Source organism: Micropterus salmoides, unplaced genomic scaffold (genome assembly GCF_014851395.1).
Source record: "Micropterus salmoides isolate LMB-PRFRI ecotype aquatic unplaced genomic scaffold, ASM1485139v1 Ms_hic_scaffold_3, whole genome shotgun sequence".
In the NCBI taxonomy this organism is placed as follows: Eukaryota; Metazoa; Chordata; class Actinopteri; order Centrarchiformes; family Centrarchidae; genus Micropterus; species Micropterus salmoides.
The window spans coordinates 33,990,031-34,008,416 of NW_024042261.1; the positions used below are offsets into that span (position 1 = coordinate 33,990,031).

Below are 18,386 nucleotides of genomic sequence, written 5' to 3' on the forward strand. Positions count from 1 at the left end.
GACTCAGCTCACCAATAGACAGTTTTCTTCTTTTGTCCCTATTTTCTTTGTCTTTATTTTTGTAAAAAAACAACTAGTGTTTGTACTACATGCAGTTCACTAATTAGTAACATTATGTGAATGCAGTAAACTTACCTCAATATCATTGAGCAGTAAGCAAAATTGTCCAGTGCTGCCTTAAGATTTAAGTGTATATGCTATCTTCTGTGTGCATTAGATTCTTCTCCAAGGCCAAGAAGGCTGCCATGACACCTCTCTCCCCTTCTCCTGCACCTCCAGCAGTGCCACGTTTGATGGAAGACGTAGTCCCAGATGACAGAGATGATCCGGAGATCATCCAGAATACTACCACTGTGAGCTAAAAAATTATCCTCTGCTAATGCTAGATTTACAGCACATGTCAAAATTATTCCTCCAGTTTGTTCAAAGTCCGTTGACCAGGCTGGTTATTTTATTTCTCGATCCAATATTATTTCTATATCCAATATTACTGCTCCTAGATGTCCCACTCAGATGTCTTTTAGTAACAGTCTTATTTTCTTTTTCTATTTTCAGTATTACTATTCTGTAAGGATTTTCGCTGGACAGGAGCCTTCTGGTGTGTGGGTTGGCTGGGTCACTCCTGACTACCACCAGTATGATCCATCCTTTGACCTCTCCAAAGTGCGCTCTGTCACTGTTACTGTGGGAGATGACAAAGGCAACATACATGATAGGTTAGTCTTTCACATATTCAAGTACTAATGCAAGTTCATGCACTTCTGACTGTTAATAGACTCTGTATTTATTATTTATTCAAGCTTGGTTTAGAATGTTAGTAATGTGATTAAGGCTTGATAAGTAAAGTAAGATTATGTTTGTTGCCTTATTTTCCATTTTATTAATATTCTCCACTTTGTTTTGTCCCTCTGTGCAGTTGAGATGAATTTGAACATAGCAGTGTGTTTGTTGTTTCTCTGCAGTATGAAGCACAGTAACTGTTACATGGTGTGGGGAGGGGACCTGGTCAGCAATCAGCAGACCCGCTTCAGCCAGGAGGACATGGTTGTTGGCTGCTTGGTTGACCTGGCAACAGGTCTCATGACCTTTACAGCCAACGGAAAGGAGCTTAACACCTTCTACCAGGTAAGGAAAGACTACACGGTATATGTTGTGTTTGTATTTGTATCTATGTTTTTCAGACTCAACTTCAATCTGTATGAGTTATGTTACACTGTGGAGCTGTAAAACCAGATGTGTTTAATTTCAGGTTGAGCCCAATACCAAGCTGTTCCCTGCTGTCTTTGTTCAGCCCTCCAATCAGAACTTGGTGCAGCTAGAGCTGGGAAAACTCAAGGTCAGAAACTAGCATACATATTTTAAATCTTCTTCCTGCCCACTTCCACTCCTACCCCATTCGGATCGGCATCGTAACGTGGGTCAAACTTACGTTGATGGTTTATCTGAATGAGTCAACCAACCTTCCACCTTGGTGAAACACGCGGGACCATGCTTCTCTGTTGGGATACACTGATGTAATGGTTTGATTATAGATTTCATTTAAACTAAACCCCAATAAGAAAGAGAGAAAAAAAAATAAAGTGAAACAGAAACTGGCACTCAACTTTTATTTGGTAATTATTTCATGTAATATGTGTAATTATAAGGTTTATCAGTAAAGTCTTTGAAACCAAACTGCTGACTGGAGTCTCTTCTAACCAGAGATTACACTCTGCCATCCATTCCTTTTTTCCTTTTCAGGTTTACTTACTTGTTTACTTGTTTTTATTTCTTCTTCTAAGAACATCATGCCCATCTCGGCAGCCATGTTCCGCAGCGAACGTATGAACCCGGTCCCCCAGTGCCCTCCCAGGTTGGATGTCCAGATGTTGACCCCAGTTATCTGGAGTCGCATGCCCAACCACTTCCTCAACCCGCAGGTGGGCAGAGTGAGTGAGAGGTTGGGCTGGATGGTGGAGTGTACTGAACCCCTCACCATGATGGCTCTGCACATCCCAGAGGAGAACAGGTCAGAGACAGTAGTCCCAGCAGGCAGTCTGCAAGTTAATAATTGGCTCCCAGTGTTTCCTAGAGTATCAAAGCTCACACACACAGTGGAAAAGGACTCACAAGGCACGACTCCAGATAACTCACTAAAATAGGTTTATTGCGTAGTCCAAAAAACACAAGCGAAGGTACAAAAGACTCTAGGGAGGAATCTATATCCAAAAACCGAAGCAAAGGTCAAATACACTTACAGGGAAAACGCTAGAACTCTGTCACTGGGGAACAAGACGATCTGGCACAGACAACAGGGAGGAGTGGGACAGGGGAGACAATGACATGCAGGTGGAGGACATTAGGGCGGGGGCAGGCAATCACACATGGTGGGAGGGCAGACAAGACCTGAAATGAGACACAAATAATGAAACTGACTAGGGACAAATGAAGTGAGCTCATGCCTTAACTGCTGGAGCTGGGCATGACCTAGAGTGTCTTGTAAGCGATTTTATTTAATTGCAATCCCCTGTCAGTTTTTTATCTATGGAGCCCAGCAGGTGTCTTAGAAAAGTTAAAACTTGAAATGAACAGAAATTTAATTGAGCAATTTGCTTTTCCAAACACTACAACATAATGAATTTTATATATGAATGTATGCTCTGTGGAGAGACCTTTTATGTATTAACTTTTTTAAAATGTATTTATTTTATAAAATTTTTTCAGTATTGTAATAATTGCTCACTGTTACCTGATCAGTGTTGATCTTTGAGTTTGTGTTTGTTTCTCAGGTGTATTGACATCCTGGAGCTGTCGGAGCGTCAGGATCTGATGACGTTTCACTACCATACCCTTATGCTCTACTGCGCTGTGTGCGCACTTGGCAATAACCGCGTGGCTCATGCCTTGTGCAGCCATGTGGATGAATCCCAGCTTTTCTATGCCATTGAGAACACCTACCTGCCCGGACCTCTCCGCAGCGGCTTCTACGACCTGCTCATCAGCATTCACCTGGAATCTGCTAAACGGGCACGCCTGGGCACCAATAGGGAATTTATCATCCCTATGTCTCAAGAGACTCTGAGCATCAAGCTGTACCCTGATGCAAAGAAAGCCCATTCTCTACCCGGTGTTGGCCTCACCACCTGCTTACGGCCCAAGTTGCATTTTTCATCCATCAACTTTGTCGGCACGGACCCCGATCTGTACACCCTTAGTCCTATTTTCCCCCTGCAGGTAAGAGACAAGAGATAGGTTGCATTAAAAAAATATAAAAACATTTTAGTTGCCTTTTACTTATTTTTACCTCTCCCCCTCAGGAGCTGAAGACCCAGGCGATTAGCATGTTAACAGAGGCTGTGCTGGATGGTAGCCAAGCTATGCGGGATCCAGTAGGAGGCAGTGTGGAGTTCCACTTTGTCCCAATCCTGAAGCTAATCAGTACACTGCTCATTATGGGTATCTTCAACGACGAGGACACCAAGCACATCCTGAAGATGATCGATCCAAATGTTTTCAGTGGAAAGGAAGAGGAGGAGGAAGAGGAGGGAGAGAAAGCTGAGGAGGGTGGAGCTGCTGAAGGAGAAATCGAGGAAGAGAAGGAGGAGGAAGAGGCGGCAACTGAGGCCGAGCTTGAGGACGAAGGAGTTGGTGACGAGGATGAGGAGCTGAAAGATGTGGATAAAGCAGAGCATAAGGAGGAAGAAGTTGAGCCTAAGGAGGAAGGAGAAGAGGAGAAGGAGGAGGGAGAGGCCAAAGGAGGAAAAGTAGATGGAGAGAAGGCAGAGGAGGAGAAGGAGACAGAGGCAGTGGAAGCAGAAGTGAAAGAGGAGGAGGAGGGTCTGGAAGAGGGATTACTCCAGATGAAGCTACCAGAGTCTGTCAAACTGCAGGTCATTTTCATCTAAACACTATCTATAGTTCATCTGCACAGTATTCCTATCCTTAAAAAATGTTTTACAAATTATACTTATTAAACTCTTATTCCTATCTTATCTACCTCTCTCAGATGTGCACACTCTTGCAGTACTTCTGCGACTGCGAGCTGCGACACAGAGTTGAAGCCATTGTGGCCTATTCAGACCAGTTTGTCCATGATATTCAGAGCAACCAACGTGTTCGTTACAATCTATTAATGAAAGCCTTCACCATGTCTGCTGCTGAGACTGCACGCAGGACCCGCGAGTTCCGTTCACCACCACAGGACCAGGTACTGATTCTTATTTTTTTTAGGGAAGTGCAAACTGACATTGAGATGGGCTTGTACCAAAAATTCTAAGGGTGGGTTTTTAAGATCTGATAAGAAGCTTTGTTTTGAAGGCATCAGATGTTATGTCACATGTATCGTGGAGAACAGAAGAACAACAAAGAAACAGTCTGTATTTCAAAAGACCCTAAGAGAGATGGAGTTATTTTACTGTTCGTTTTCAAGGTTCTTTTGCTGACCAACTTTAAGCATGGTCCAGAGGACGATGATTGTCCAGTGCCTGATGAGGTGAAGGACACTCTTGCAGAGTTCCACAATGACCTCCTGCTTCACTGTGGTGAGAAGTTCTTTAAAGATCCTGTGTATTTTTTGCATGTATGAATTACTTTTTATATTAAATATTTTACTACTCTTAAGGCTGATTTCCCATTTTATACATAGGTATACATATTGAGGAGGAGGCAGTGGAGGAAGAGGTGGACACCTCACTGGGGGGCAGACTCTTCAGTCTGATCGACAAGATCAAGAACTTGCGCAAGAAGAAGGAGGAAGAGAAGCCAGAGGTTGAAGAGGAACCAAAACCCAGTATGAGTAACATCTAAATCACTTGTTAAATATTTGAAGGACTTGATTTTGGCATCTTCAGTCCAAATATGGCAAAATCAGCCTTTGTAAATCCATAGCAATATATATTAGTACACAACAGACATACTGTACCTTTCTGTGTCCACTTCACTAAGGCACCCTTCAGGAACTGATCTCCCACACTATGATCCACTGGGCTCAGGAGTCATTTATTCAGAACCCCGAACTTGTGCGTCTGATGTTCAGCCTGCTCCACAGGCAGTATGATGGCCTCGGCGAGCTGATTCGAGCTCTGCCCAAAGCCTATGCCATCAATGCTGTGTCTGTTCAGGACACCATGGACCTACTTGAGTGTTTGGGACAGATACGTTCGCTGCTTATTGTCCAGATGGGCCCAGAAGAGGAGCGGCTCATGATCCAGAGCATCGGGTCAGTGTGGGGGTGATGATATGTAGTTTGGATGGTAGATGGGAGATTTGCTATTGATTAAAATATTCTGATATTATATGCCATATTTTCCCCTTAGTAATATATTTTTCTTAAATGGTTCAGACTCTTTGGATGGACCAAAGGTTCTGCCCTAAAATCTCAAACTGAATTCAATGACACAAGTAAAGAAATGTATCCTGTGAATCTGACTGAATCTGTAATTATTTCAGGAACATCATGAACAACAAGGTGTTCTACCAACACCCCAATCTGATGAGAGCTCTTGGTATGCATGAGACTGTCATGGAGGTGATGGTCAATGTCCTGGGCGGAGGAGGAGATTCGAAGGTAACTAGGATTTTCACTTTGTTTAGTTCAATGTTATTCAGTCTAACCAGTTTAATTGAGGGGCTATTTGGGCACTTGACTATGTACCATTGCCATAAATCCCACAGTAGACAGAATATTTCTTTACCTTTTCTCTCCAGGAGATTCGATTCCCCCATATGGTGACCAACTGCTGTCGGTTCCTGTGTTACTTTTGTCGTATCAGCCGACAGAACCAGCGCTCCATGTTTGACCATTTAGGCTACCTTTTACAGAACAGCGGCATTGGCTTGGGTCAGTTTCAGCCACCTATCACACTGTTTGCTGTACTGCACTGTCTCCATCATCAGTGGCCCTGTTCACTCTCACTCAGTTTTTTCCCCCTTACGGCAGAAAACAAAAGAAATGCATGGAACTCCAGGAAAAATCCAGATAGCATCTTGTTGAAATGTATTACTTTTGACAAATATAGAATGATGAGTGATGATGCTGTATATTAGGAAAAGAACAAACAAATATAGACTCATTGTATTTATTAAACATTTGCAGGAATGAGTGGGTCCACACCTCTGGATGTGGCTGCAGCTTCCTGTATTGACAACAATGAGCTGGCCTTGGCTCTACAAGAGCAGGACCTGGAAATGGTTTGAGAACATAAAAAATTATAAGAAAGAAATATAAATGAAATGGCACAGTAAACTTCATCTTCATCATCTTAAATCTCTCTCGGTCTCCCTCACACGCATGTTGCCATAGGTGGTGACATACTTGGCGGGCTGCGGGCTGCAGATGTGTCCAATGCTTCTTTCAAAGGGCTACCCTGACATCGGCTGGAACCCCTGTGGAGGAGAGAAATACCTGGATTTCCTCCGCTTTGCTGTCTTTGTTAATGGTCAGCTCCGTCAAATAATTTCATTTGTAGTGTTGAGTTGTGTCAACACTGTCAACTGTCACTAACATTTGCACGCATGTTCATCACAGGAGAGAGCGTGGAGGAGAATGCTAATGTAGTGGTGCGTCTGCTCATCCGTCGGCCTGAGTGCTTCGGCCCAGCCCTGAGAGGAGAGGGTGGTAATGGTCTGCTGGCTGCCATGGAGGAGGCCATCAAGATCTCAGAGGATCCAGCAAGGGATGGACCCACTGTCAAAAAAGACAGACGTTTCATGTAAGTGATGGCACAGTATGTATGATACTTGCATACAGGCTCGTTCACTTTTCTAGACATCTAGACAAATTAATTAACTGTCATTGTTTTGTCTTGTTTTGTTTTTTTTAAAGATACACTAGGAATTGTTATAAAAGATGTTTTCTTTATTGGCAGGTTTGGTGGTGAAGAACAGCAGGAGGAGAATCGTGTACATCTGGGAAATGCCATCATGGCTTTCTACTCTGCCCTTATTGATCTGCTGGGTCGCTGCGCCCCTGAGATGCATGTGAGCAGAACAACTTTTCACACCATTAATTTCTTTAAGTCCTCCAGGCAGCTTGGTTCAGTATGTGGTTAATGAGCAGTGGTAAGTCTCATACAGTATGTGTTAAATGTTTGTATCTACAGCTGATCCAAGCAGGCAAGGGTGAAGCCCTAAGAATCAGGGCCATCCTGAGGTCTCTGGTGCCAATAGAGGATCTGGTGGGAGTTATCAGCTTGCCTGTGCAGATTCCTGCCTACGGCAAAGGTTAGTTTTTATGTTGGTATCATTCATGGACATACTGTGCAGATGTACAATATTTGGGCATATTTTAGCATATCCATGCATTATTATTTCTTCTGTTAAAACCCCAGATGGTCAAATTATTGAGCCTAAGATGTCAGCCAGTTTTGTGCCAGACCACAAGGCCTCCATGGTGCTGTTCCTTGATAGAGTGTATGGCATTGACAACCAGGACTTCATGCTTCATGTGCTGGAGGTTGGCTTCCTGCCCGACATGAGAGCTGCAGCCTCTCTGGACACGGTAAGTAGAAAAAAACACAGAAAAAATTTTAAACAGCAAGAGACATTTCACTTATGTCATTTACTATTCACTTGTCTCCAAAGTCTTGGCCTCAGTACAAATAGTTTTTCTGTCTTCCTCTCTGATTATAGGTGGCATTCAGTACGACTGAAATGGCCTTGGCACTGAACCGCTACCTCTGTTCGGCTGTTCTGCCTCTTCTCACCAAGTGTGCCCCATTGTTTGCTGGGACAGACCACCGAGCCATCATGATCGACTCCATGCTCCACACCATCTATCGTTTGTCACGTGGCCGAGCTCTTACCAAGGCTCAGAGGGACGTCATTGAGGAGTGCCTCATGTCGCTCTGCAAGTCAGTACTAATCCAAATCTCTCTATTTAAAAAATGGAAACAATAATTGGGCATTATAACGATTATATAAAACGATTTTATTTTTTGATTTTCCAAATTAACGTTTATTTAACGGCAAAATAGTTAGTCAATTTGCAACATATTGCTCAGTATTAAGGGACCACAAAAGTACATTAAAGAAACAATAACCAATTTTAAATAGTTACATTCCTCAAGAATCATTTTGATGACATTCACAGGTACCTTCGACCCTCCATGCTGCAGCATCTGCTTAGACGGCTGGTATTTGATGTGCCCATCCTCAACGAATATGCAAAGATGCCTCTAAAGGTTTGCCTTCCATTTGATTTTATTGTATTTGTTTTATTTTATGACAATAGAAAATTATAATGAATAGAATATAAGATAATATTAAGAATTTAAATGAAATGTATACACACAATCTGTGTTTAAAGTGCAATCAGTTTACACACAGATTGGAAAGACTGTATTGTGGGAGAAATGTATGCATTACCAATACATACATTACATTACAATGATTATTGCATTTCAATTCAATTCAATTCAATTTTATTTATATAGCGCCAAATCACAACAACAGTTATCTCACAGCGCTTTTCATAAAAGAGCAGGTCTAGACCGTACTCTATGATGCTTTTGCATTTGCTTACAGTAGTTATATACAAATCCCGTTTTACTAGCAACTTACTTACTTGTGTGTCCTACTTATATTTCCCTCTCTGACTGAACTGTTTCAGCTGTTGACCAATCACTATGAGCGCTGTTGGAAGTACTACTGTTTGCCTAATGGATGGGCTAATTTCGGTGTGACTTCAGAGGAGGAGCTTCATCTTTCTCGTAAACTCTTTTGGGGAATATTTGAATCTTTGGCACACAAGGTGAGATATGAGTCTCTTAGTTGCCACCTACGTTGTTTATACTGTGAGTATAAAGCTCATCAGCGTGACTTCTCTGATGTCATCCAAACTCTAGAAATTTGATGCAGAGCTCTTCAAGATCGCCATGCCCTGCCTCTGTGCTATCGCAGGAGCCATCCCACCTGACTATGTGGATGCCACTTACTCCTCTCACACTGAGAAGAAAGCCTCTGTGGATGCTGAAGGCAACTTCGATCCTAAACCAGTGGAGACCACCAAGTGAGTAGAAAAATAAAAGACAGACAAAGAATTGCTCACAGTGGCCTACAGAACAAAACTAAGCACATTATGTATTGCATTATATATTAATTTAAATACTTGCTTATGGTTCTTTATAAAAGCAAGATAATTGATTCATTTCACATTGTGTTGTTATATCCTTGTTAATGACTGTAATTTGATATTTTTACTTGGTTATTGAACATTCTGAGTTGATTATTTTGATGATGTCAATGCTATGATTTTCTATAGTTTAAAAGGTTAAGTAAAGTCAATGTACATCAGCATCTCATTTTCAATAAAAAAAAGCAGTAACTGTGAAGACGAAGTGAGGCGACATATGACCTTAGCCCTAAGAGAGAATTAGATTGTAATATAAAAATTCTATACATAATTCACCAGTTACTACAAGCTATTAAAGGAATAATCAGTTGCAGTATTCAATATTAGTTGATCTATTCACAGCACCATCATCCCAGAGAGGCTGGATACTTTTATCAATAAGTATGCAGAGCACACTCATGACAGATGGGCCTTTGAGAAGGTAATTTATGGAAAATGTAAATCATCAGATATATAAGTTATAAGTCCATATTTGTTATTTGAAATTGTTGTTGTAATGTTTATCTCAATGCTTAAATAAATTTTCAGATTCAGAACAACTGGACCTACGGAGAGGTGTTAGATGAGAATGCTAAGACGCACCCAATGCTCCGGCCATACAAAACATTCTCTGAAAAGGTAATGATTTGTAATCTTCTGTCTCGTCTGAACTGTAACTAAGCTTTACAATTTATTAGCCAAAATGTGTTTTCAGATAGGAGGAAACCAGTACAGTTAAAACAGTATTTCTGAGCCATAAAATTTTCGTCTCTAATCCCACGTGTTTATGATCTTTATGAACAAATTTTTACTGTATATTGTTTACAGGCTTTTAGTTAATTTTTCAATTTTGTTTTTCAGGACAAGGAGATATACCGTTGGCCCATCAAAGAATCCATCAAAGCCATGCTGGCCTGGGAGTGGACATTGGAGAAAGCCAGGGAGGGGGAGGGAGAAGTCGAGAAGAAGGTCGCCACACGCAAAATCTCACAAACTGCTCAGGTACAAAAGAGAAAAGTGAAAAAACTCTCTGGAGAATGTTTGATGCTGTGCGGCCTATGTGGACGTATTGGAATGGATGGTTCTTACCCAATACAATAAATGATAGAACCCTCATTAGTGTAATAATATGTATCTCTACACAATTAGTAAACCTAAATTATATTATTTAATATAAGAACAATGCGATCATGTGAAATTCAGCTGTTCCCCCAGGACCACAAAAGACGGTGAAAATAATCAGTCCTACCTCTTCACAATACATACTTGTTGACTCATTAACATCAATAGTCAACATCAACATCAAAAGCAGTTCTCTTTTTCTGGGAACCTCCTACAATCCTAGAGGTCCCTCAAACTCACATACTGAACCACCTTTATGTATGGTGTTTTTTTCTGATTTGCAAATATTGCACTACAAATGCATATGTAGTATGTTATATTATGACATACTATGTTACTACATTTCACCTCATATTTTACTCATATCCCATATTATACTGTACTATATTTTGATATGTTATGTCAAAATGCTATACTGTTTTATTTCATGATCATATTTCTAGATTAATACTGACAAACAGTAAATGTGATTACAAATCATATTATATATTATTCTGGCATTTGCTGTCATTGTAGATGGTATTTCTTACATATACTTTACTTGCTGACTTTGTGGCTACTAATCACACCACTATGTCACTGTACAGTGTTGTACTATTAGTACTATAAGTACAACACTGTTTATGGGTTTTGTATACTGCAAGCGTTGTAATTTCGAGTGAAATTTGTCTTTTACAGTTTGTTTTTTTTATTATTTCTTCTACCATTTCTGTTCTTATTTTTATATGACGATGGCTGGATACTTGAATTATTTTCTATTTACTTTATTCTGTTGTGCTGCTGCAGCCCCTGAATTTCCATTCTTATCTTTTGTTTTATGTCTCTAGGCCACTTATGATCCCAGTCACGGCTACAACCCTCAGCCAGTAGATATTGTAGGAATGGCTCTGTCCAGAGAGCTGCAGGTATGGATGTTTTAGTCAATTTTTCATAGCACTGTTAGGTCTCATATTTTAGTTAGACATTTGTTAGGAACCTGTAAAAAAATATCCTCTTTAATCCTATCTATGTAGTCTATGGCTGAGCAGCTGGCTGAGAATTATCACAACACCTGGGGCAGGAAGAAGAAGTTGGAGCTACAGTCCAAAGGTAAGAGGGGTTTTCTATTATACATTCTCAACTAAGAATTTTGTCCTTTAGTGGTGGTTGCTAGTTTGCAGTCTGAGTCCAAAAATGGCTTATGCTTTTTTTAGGCGGTGGCACCCATCCTTTGCTTGTGCCTTATGACACCTTGACGGCTAAAGAGAAGGCCAGAGACAGAGAGAAGGCACAGGACCTGCTCAAGTTCCTACAGCTCAATGGATATGCTGTTACAAGGTAAGCAGGATGTTCTCACCATTTCCATTTAACATTAGTGTTTCCTATGATAGCTCTGTCCATGGTTATCCCTCTCTTTGATTCATTTTGAGTCCCTCTTCTCTGCATACTCAGGGGAATGAAGGACATGGAGCAGGATATTTCCTCTATCGAGAAGCGTTTTGCCTATGGTTTCCTCCAGAAGCTTCTTAAATGGATGGACATTGCCCAGGAGTTCATCGCTCATCTTGGTACAATGATTTTGAGAGGCAAATGCTTCTCACGTACTGTTTACTTCAGCATGCACTTTTTGACTAAGAGCTTACTTATTTTTCATTTCTGTTTTTAACAGAGGCCGTGGTTAGCAGTGGTAGAGTGGAGAAGTCACCACATGAACAAGAGATCAAATTCTTTGCCAAGGTGAGCTGTTTGAGGCTTTAATGGGATCTTCTTTTGCTTGCCTCTACAGGGAAGTCAGAGTTCATGAGTAGTAACAAAACCTCACCTAACAGTCTTGAAATCCACTTTAACATTTAAAATTATTACCAAAATAGGTGGTCTAAAGATGGCTCCAGTTGATGTTTCATCTGTCTTCTCTCTACGCCACCATGTCCCCTTAATGAACACAGAGAGAGCTCGCGGCATGATAGAGTGTTTCTTATTTTTCATCTTGGGTTGTTTTTTCTAGATCCTCCTGCCACTGGTAAATCAGTACTTCAAGAACCACTGCCTCTACTTCCTCTCCACTCCTGCTAAAGTCTTGGGTAGTGGAGGGCATTCCTCCAATAAGGAGAAGGAGATGATTGCCAGGTATGTGCAGTAAAAACTTAGAAAAGGTTATTTAAAAGACTAGTTTGTCCTCTGATTTGTGTGACTTGAACTGTTAACCATGTACCTTTCTTTCAGTATAGTACTTTCACGTGACAGTGTCTACCCTCTCCCTCTTCCATGTCTCACCATCTCTCTACTATTGTGCAATATCCTTTTCCAATTTCCTTGACCTCCCTTTTGCTTTTTGTGTCACTTCAAACATCTTTCCTGCCCTGTTTCCCCTTACCGTCCTCCCACCCTCTTTTCTCCTCCTACCTCAGTATCTTCTGTAAGTTGGCTGCTTTGGTGAGGCACAGAGTATCTCTTTTTGGTAAGGAATCTGCATGGTGGCGTCATGCCCTGTCACCACCTTTGTCCCTTTGTATCTGTTTTCCTTTCTAATTTCTCTTTATTTCTCCAGATCTTTTTGGTTTTGTCATGCCCATTTAGATACTAAACAGCATTCACATTTAGTCACACCCCTCCCACACATTCATTCCTTCTTCCCTCCTACTAGATCTCCTCTTCTAATGCTTCTCACTCTTTAACTCAGCTTCTGCTTGGCTTTGATGTTTTCTGCAACCTGGGGCTAGATGCATAAAACTGTAAACTTGATTCACAGCTAAAACACTGTGTAACTGCACAAAGACAGAAATATTAATTTTTTCATCATCTTTTTTTTTGTTTTTAAAAAATACACTCCCACTGTTAGCCATAAATGGATGTAGTAAATTCCCTTAAGATATTGCATATTGCCCATAAGTGCCCATATCATTCATTTATCTGCTGCTGATACCATCAATGGCATATCTCATGATCTCAATCATCAGCATTCAATGTCAAAAAGATGATCAATGATTAAGTCTAAGACCTCATAACATACAGACTTGACAAAGTGCTTCACAAATGAGTAAAATTAAATAAACAAGAATGAGACAATTAATCGCTTATAAATAATTAATAAATGACCCTTTGATTTGACATTTTACAGAACATTGTGTCATCTGCAAAAATAATAACACTGTCAGTGAAACAACCTAAAGAAACAATGTTTTACTATGAGGTTACATCATCTTATATTTCATGTTCACGCTCTAGGAAACTGTGTGTACATCTGGTATGAAGTATGTCTTCTTTTGTAAATACTAGTTTTACTATTCAGCATGTGGGAAATGCTGAATGCTTGGCTTTTGTGCCTACTCATGTATAATTCAAACATCTAGCCCTAAGTATTTTAAAATGTGTCTTTTTATCTTTAAAGGCCTAGCCTCAGATTTAGTAGTCATGACTGATTTAAGCATGAATGTCTGTGTCAGGTATCCACAGATGGCATTGTACTGCAGCTTATATGAGTCAGAATATGCTTTATACTCATTCTCCTTCCCCTCAAAACCACGTGTCTATAATAGTAAGTCACTCGTATGTAACCACTAGTCACTAGACACTAGCAAGCACTTCACATGGAGCCTGTGCTCCACATGATGGAACCACTGTGGTTGTATTGCACTAAAGAAATCACTTTTTAACAGATAATATAGCATAGTGTAGCAATGTGTGGTTGACCTGTATTTCCTGTAATGTTGTCTCAGTAATGTTGGATACAGTATTTATGAGTCAGAAATAAATGGTTTTTGTAATGTATTTTTTCAGTTTGGTCAATGTTTTGTAGTAACTGTATGTCCAGTTGTTTGTTATAATAGAGCTCTTAAGATGAACTTGTGTTGTGAATATATCTGGCATTTGGACTCTTGTAGAAAGTGATTTCTACAGCAGGACATCTCTGAGAACGCGTCTTTGTTGTGCTGTTTTCAGGAACAGATGCAGGTGCAGTGGTAAACTGTCTGCACATCCTCTCACGATCACTCGATGCCAGGTAACTACCAATGTATACATATCACTTACCCAACACATCCCCAGGCAGAAGGACAATAGAAACAAACTATCTGAAATTATAAATATCGGACCATTCTTTTGTGTTCTTCTTTTCAAGGACTGTTATGAAATCAGGCCCTGAGATTGTTAAGGCTGGCCTGCGCCAGTTCTTTGAGAGTGCTGCAGATGACATTGAGAAGATGGTTGAGAATCTGAAACTTGGCAAAGTTTCCAGTCGAAACCAGGTCAATGACAGCACCATACTGCATTGTTTTTACTGTTGTTATTTTTTTGTGCCCTAATGTCTGTATTTGGCCGTGTGTGTTCCTGTAGGTAAAGGGTGTGTCCCAGAATATCAACTACACCACCAATGCCCTGTTGCCAGTCCTCACTACACTGTTTGACCATATTGCCCAGCACCAGTTTGGAGATGACGTCATATGTGAGTGAAGTGCTTTTCTCCATTGAATTTGTGGTTCATTATTTGCTCTTCGTAACTCTTGACTTAATGACACAAAGGACTGATTCAATGGTAATGCAATGCCTCTCTTCTCTACATCCTCAGTGGATGACTTGCAAATATCCTGCTATCGTTTAATGTGCAGTATCTACTCTCTGGGCACAGTAAAGACTCCACATGCAGAGAAGTGAGTAGAGAACTCTGTGGATCTATGAAAGTCTAAAAAACAAGTCCATTCATGTGATTTGATTATCAAGTCATGTCCATTTAATTTACACTGGCCAAAATCAGAAGTGTTTACAACACACAAAACTCTTTATCTTTCAAAGATTGATTGTGTATTAATTGTTACTCGTTTTTATGAAGACATTTCATCAGGTTTCTGTGGTACTTTTGTCCCCTGCAGACAGCGACCAGCTCTTGGCGAGTGTTTGGCCCACTTAGCAGCAGCTATGCCAGTAGCCTTCCTTGAGCCAGCACTGAATGAGTTTAACACATTTTCTGTTTACACCACCAAGACTCCAAGAGAAAGAACTAGTAGGTTTCAGCATTTTGCCTTGTTTTCATCACTAGCACAACATTTCCCTCGCATTTTGTTTTACCAATTATTAGAATGTGTTTACGATTAATTGTTTTTCTTTAGCTTATATTCCATCTCTCTCCCTCCTCAGTTCTGGGTCTTCCTAACCAAGTGGAGGAGCTGTGCCCTGACATTCCAGAGCTGGAGGTCCTGATGAAGGAGATCCATGACATGGCTGAGTCTGGGGCTCGCTACACAGAAATGCCCCATATGATTGAGATAACCCTGCCCATGTTGTGTAACTACCTCCCACGGTGGTGGGAGAGGGGCATAGAAAATTTCCCTGACCTGGAGGGTCAGCTCTGCACCTCTGTCACCTCCGAGCATCTTAACCAACTGCTGGGTAGCATTATGAAGATTGTGGTTAACAATCTGGGTATAGATGAGGCCTCCTGGATGAAGAGATTGGCAGGTCAGTGAGCAGAATTTTCACAATGCTCAATGCAACTTCTTAGTATCAGTGGGAGGCAACTTCAGTTATCATAGTTAATCCTGGGTATTAAAAAAAAAATACGAGTCCCAATGATCCTGAATTATATTAATTTGTGAATCATAAATGTTGCAGTGATGGGTTTGCAAACTGCTTGAATACACTTTATTTTTCATGCAAGCAGTACATGTATGTGTATGTATGTATTTATATGTATGTATATATATATATATATTCTACAACTACATTTTGACATTTTGTAAGTGTCAATTTTGGTGAAAACTATGCTTACTACTGCTGACAACTGTTGATTTAAAAATTATGTGTACCCCTTTGTCCAGTGTTTGCCCAGCCTATTGTCAGCAGGGCTAAACCAGAGATGCTTAAATCCCACTTCATCCCTACCATGGAAAAGCTGAAGAAGCGCTCAGGGAAAGTTGTGGCAGAGGAGGATCAGCTGCGCATGGAGGGCAAGACGGAGTTGGACAGTGAAAATGGAACCATCAAAGATGAGTTTGCTGTGCTGTGTCGGGACCTGTATGCTCTCTACCCCTTGCTTATCCGATTCGTGGACAATAACAGGTAGCTGAACTTACCGATTACATGATAAATGTATAGAACACATTAATGCTGTATATTGTTAGTGTTACAGTGTAAAATTAAGTGACTTACAATCAGTGAGCATGATTCTTCTCTAAAAGATAATTTTGGTATCTATAAACCTGTGCCCCATTTGCACAAATGTTGGTGTCTAAGCCATCTACAGCACAGATTCCCAAATGTTTTGGAACTTAGTCATTTTGACGCAATTTCATTAAATTAACTTTGTTGTCCAGGTAAACATGTAAGTGATCAGATAATTTTTCTGATCAACAGCAAGAACATATAAAAGAGAATAAAAAACCTTCCACTCCCATCTGTCAAAAAGACATAAATATGAAACTGGAAGTAAAAGATTGTCTGCAAAATAAACCTAATTTGATCAGTCGTAATAAAATAAATTAAAATAAGGACACTTGGCTAGGACTCAGACTTTGATTCAAGTAGTTGAGTTAACCCAATGCTGTCTTTGTCTATAGGGCACGGTGGTTGACCTGTCCAGACCCAGATGCAGAGGAATTTTTCAGGATGGTGGGAGAGATCTTCATTTTCTGGTCCAAATCCCACGTGAGTCCTCTGTTTTCTGTGGTCTTTTCTGATTTAGTTTTTTCTTTTTTTTTTTTAGATTTTTGTCTGTTCTTTGCCGTCAATCATTTTTCTTGTTTTATTCATTACAGAACTTTAAGAGGGAGGAGCAGAACTTTGTGGTGATGAATGAGATCAATAACATGTCTTTCCTGACTGCTGACAGTAAGAGCAAGATGAGCAAGGTGAGAGTGGACAAGCAGACAAATTGCAAAGTAACACATAGTTACTTAATTAGATGGTTTATTCACTTACTCCATATCTTGAGCTATAACCCATTAAGAAACTAAACTCTAATAATTCATATTTCACTAATAACACCCATTCCAAGCAGGGAAAGATTTAAAAGGACCCCTCTCTTGATCTTTTCTCAGCTCTTATTTCCTTTCTTTCCTTTAAGTTGCTATAAATAAGAACATCTGATAAATGTTATTCTGCAAATAATAATACTTTTCTAGAAATAGAGAAATAGGCAATTAAGTAACTAATAACATCCCTTGCCAGGACAATGTAAGTGGCAGTATTTAGTGTGTACGCAGTAAAAGGAGTGTCGCTAACTGTGTTTTCTCCTTATATCCTGTGTCGGGGTTGGACGCTGGGCCACTAGGCCGGAGATGGAGAGGTTAGACTGTGTTTGTGCACGAGCGCTGTGCTGATCGCATGGCACCCTGAGTTTGGGAAGGCATTTCATCAAGCTCTCCCATGGACTACCACATTTCTTACACACAGACCCTACTATTCACACACATACATACACACAAACATGGTTATAAACGAATAGTTTCTACCAGGAAAGAACTCACCACAGTAGACATTTATTAATAGCCGTGTTATAATAATGCAAATCTATGGGTGAAATTAAACTGTATATTTGTATTTTTAGTTGTTTATATTAAGATGTTTTCTGAGTGTGACATATTTGTGGTTACAATTAAGTAATATTGAGTGTGAGCGTGGGTGTGTTAGTGATGTGCGTCTATGTTTTTATGTGTGTGTTTGTATATGTGTGATTAGGGGTCTGGAGTGGCTTGATGAAAGCTCTTTGCTGTAGATCGTAGTGGCCTGTGAGGTTTCATGGCGCTCGGTTGAACAGTTGTGTATCTCATTTGGAGTCTGCACTCCTGCAGCCGAGCACCATCATCCTGTTTTTCTTAAATTAATAAACAGTTTGCCTTTAGATCGTCCTGTTGGATACAGTTGTGGAGCCCATGCTACTGTGCCATTTGTGATGTTGAAATTCTGTTATTGACGCTTGGATTTCTTTCAGCTATTGTGGTAAAGATTCCTGCGCTAAGGGACTCTTCTCTTTTCAATATTATCATTGGCTTTGTGTTCACTACCTGTGTACACCAAAAAGCCATTCCATCTTTTGCTGTCACCATTAGATTCACTTGGTCCATCAGCAGCATATGTAGCTAGCTGGGTCTGTCGGGGGAAACTGAAGAAGTTTGACATTGCCAGACTATTATTTACTAACTGGACTCGTCCCGCCATGTCTAATTCATTGACACCATAAAATTGTTAAACCATTGATCATCTAATC

The 18,386-nt window shown here is 40.3% G+C and overlaps 1 protein-coding gene across 8 annotated transcripts in view; it reads left to right on the plus strand.

Annotated features, from left to right (window-relative positions):
- The window catches only part of ryr1b (ryanodine receptor 1b (skeletal)), a 70,149-nt gene that overhangs the window by 26,355 nt on the left and 25,408 nt on the right, over positions 1-18,386 (plus strand). For 5 of the 8 annotated variants that reach the window (XM_038694167.1, XM_038694161.1, XM_038694163.1 and 2 more), the window contains exons 30-72: positions 218-353; positions 556-716; positions 963-1,125; positions 1,250-1,336; positions 1,782-2,008; positions 2,769-3,213; positions 3,297-3,869; positions 3,986-4,186; positions 4,409-4,520; positions 4,625-4,768; positions 4,924-5,197; positions 5,428-5,545; positions 5,686-5,818; positions 6,074-6,168; positions 6,281-6,416; positions 6,506-6,689; positions 6,846-6,957; positions 7,080-7,200; positions 7,308-7,477; positions 7,609-7,829; positions 8,069-8,159; positions 8,588-8,728; positions 8,823-8,986; positions 9,452-9,530; positions 9,638-9,727; positions 9,950-10,090; positions 11,038-11,115; positions 11,224-11,299; positions 11,404-11,527; positions 11,642-11,757; positions 11,859-11,926; positions 12,195-12,316; positions 12,598-12,647; positions 14,129-14,189; positions 14,307-14,433; positions 14,522-14,630; positions 14,754-14,835; positions 15,055-15,185; positions 15,320-15,640; positions 16,000-16,240; positions 16,738-16,825; positions 16,936-17,028; positions 17,451-17,465. In XM_038694167.1, coding sequence (XP_038550095.1) covers positions 218-353; positions 556-716; positions 963-1,125; positions 1,250-1,336; positions 1,782-2,008; positions 2,769-3,213; positions 3,297-3,869; positions 3,986-4,186; positions 4,409-4,520; positions 4,625-4,768; positions 4,924-5,197; positions 5,428-5,545; positions 5,686-5,818; positions 6,074-6,168; positions 6,281-6,416; positions 6,506-6,689; positions 6,846-6,957; positions 7,080-7,200; positions 7,308-7,477; positions 7,609-7,829; positions 8,069-8,159; positions 8,588-8,728; positions 8,823-8,986; positions 9,452-9,530; positions 9,638-9,727; positions 9,950-10,090; positions 11,038-11,115; positions 11,224-11,299; positions 11,404-11,527; positions 11,642-11,757; positions 11,859-11,926; positions 12,195-12,316; positions 12,598-12,647; positions 14,129-14,189; positions 14,307-14,433; positions 14,522-14,630; positions 14,754-14,835; positions 15,055-15,185; positions 15,320-15,640; positions 16,000-16,240; positions 16,738-16,825; positions 16,936-17,028; positions 17,451-17,465 — 6,421 coding nt within the window. The remainder of the gene's footprint in view (positions 1-217; positions 354-555; positions 717-962; positions 1,126-1,249; positions 1,337-1,781; positions 2,009-2,768; positions 3,214-3,296; positions 3,870-3,985; positions 4,187-4,408; positions 4,521-4,624; positions 4,769-4,923; positions 5,198-5,427; positions 5,546-5,685; positions 5,819-6,073; positions 6,169-6,280; positions 6,417-6,505; positions 6,690-6,845; positions 6,958-7,079; positions 7,201-7,307; positions 7,478-7,608; positions 7,830-8,068; positions 8,160-8,587; positions 8,729-8,822; positions 8,987-9,451; positions 9,531-9,637; positions 9,728-9,949; positions 10,091-11,037; positions 11,116-11,223; positions 11,300-11,403; positions 11,528-11,641; positions 11,758-11,858; positions 11,927-12,194; positions 12,317-12,597; positions 12,648-14,128; positions 14,190-14,306; positions 14,434-14,521; positions 14,631-14,753; positions 14,836-15,054; positions 15,186-15,319; positions 15,641-15,999; positions 16,241-16,737; positions 16,826-16,935; positions 17,029-17,450; positions 17,466-18,386) is intronic. The other 3 variants (XM_038694168.1, XM_038694162.1, XM_038694165.1) reach the window with 1 other exon arrangement.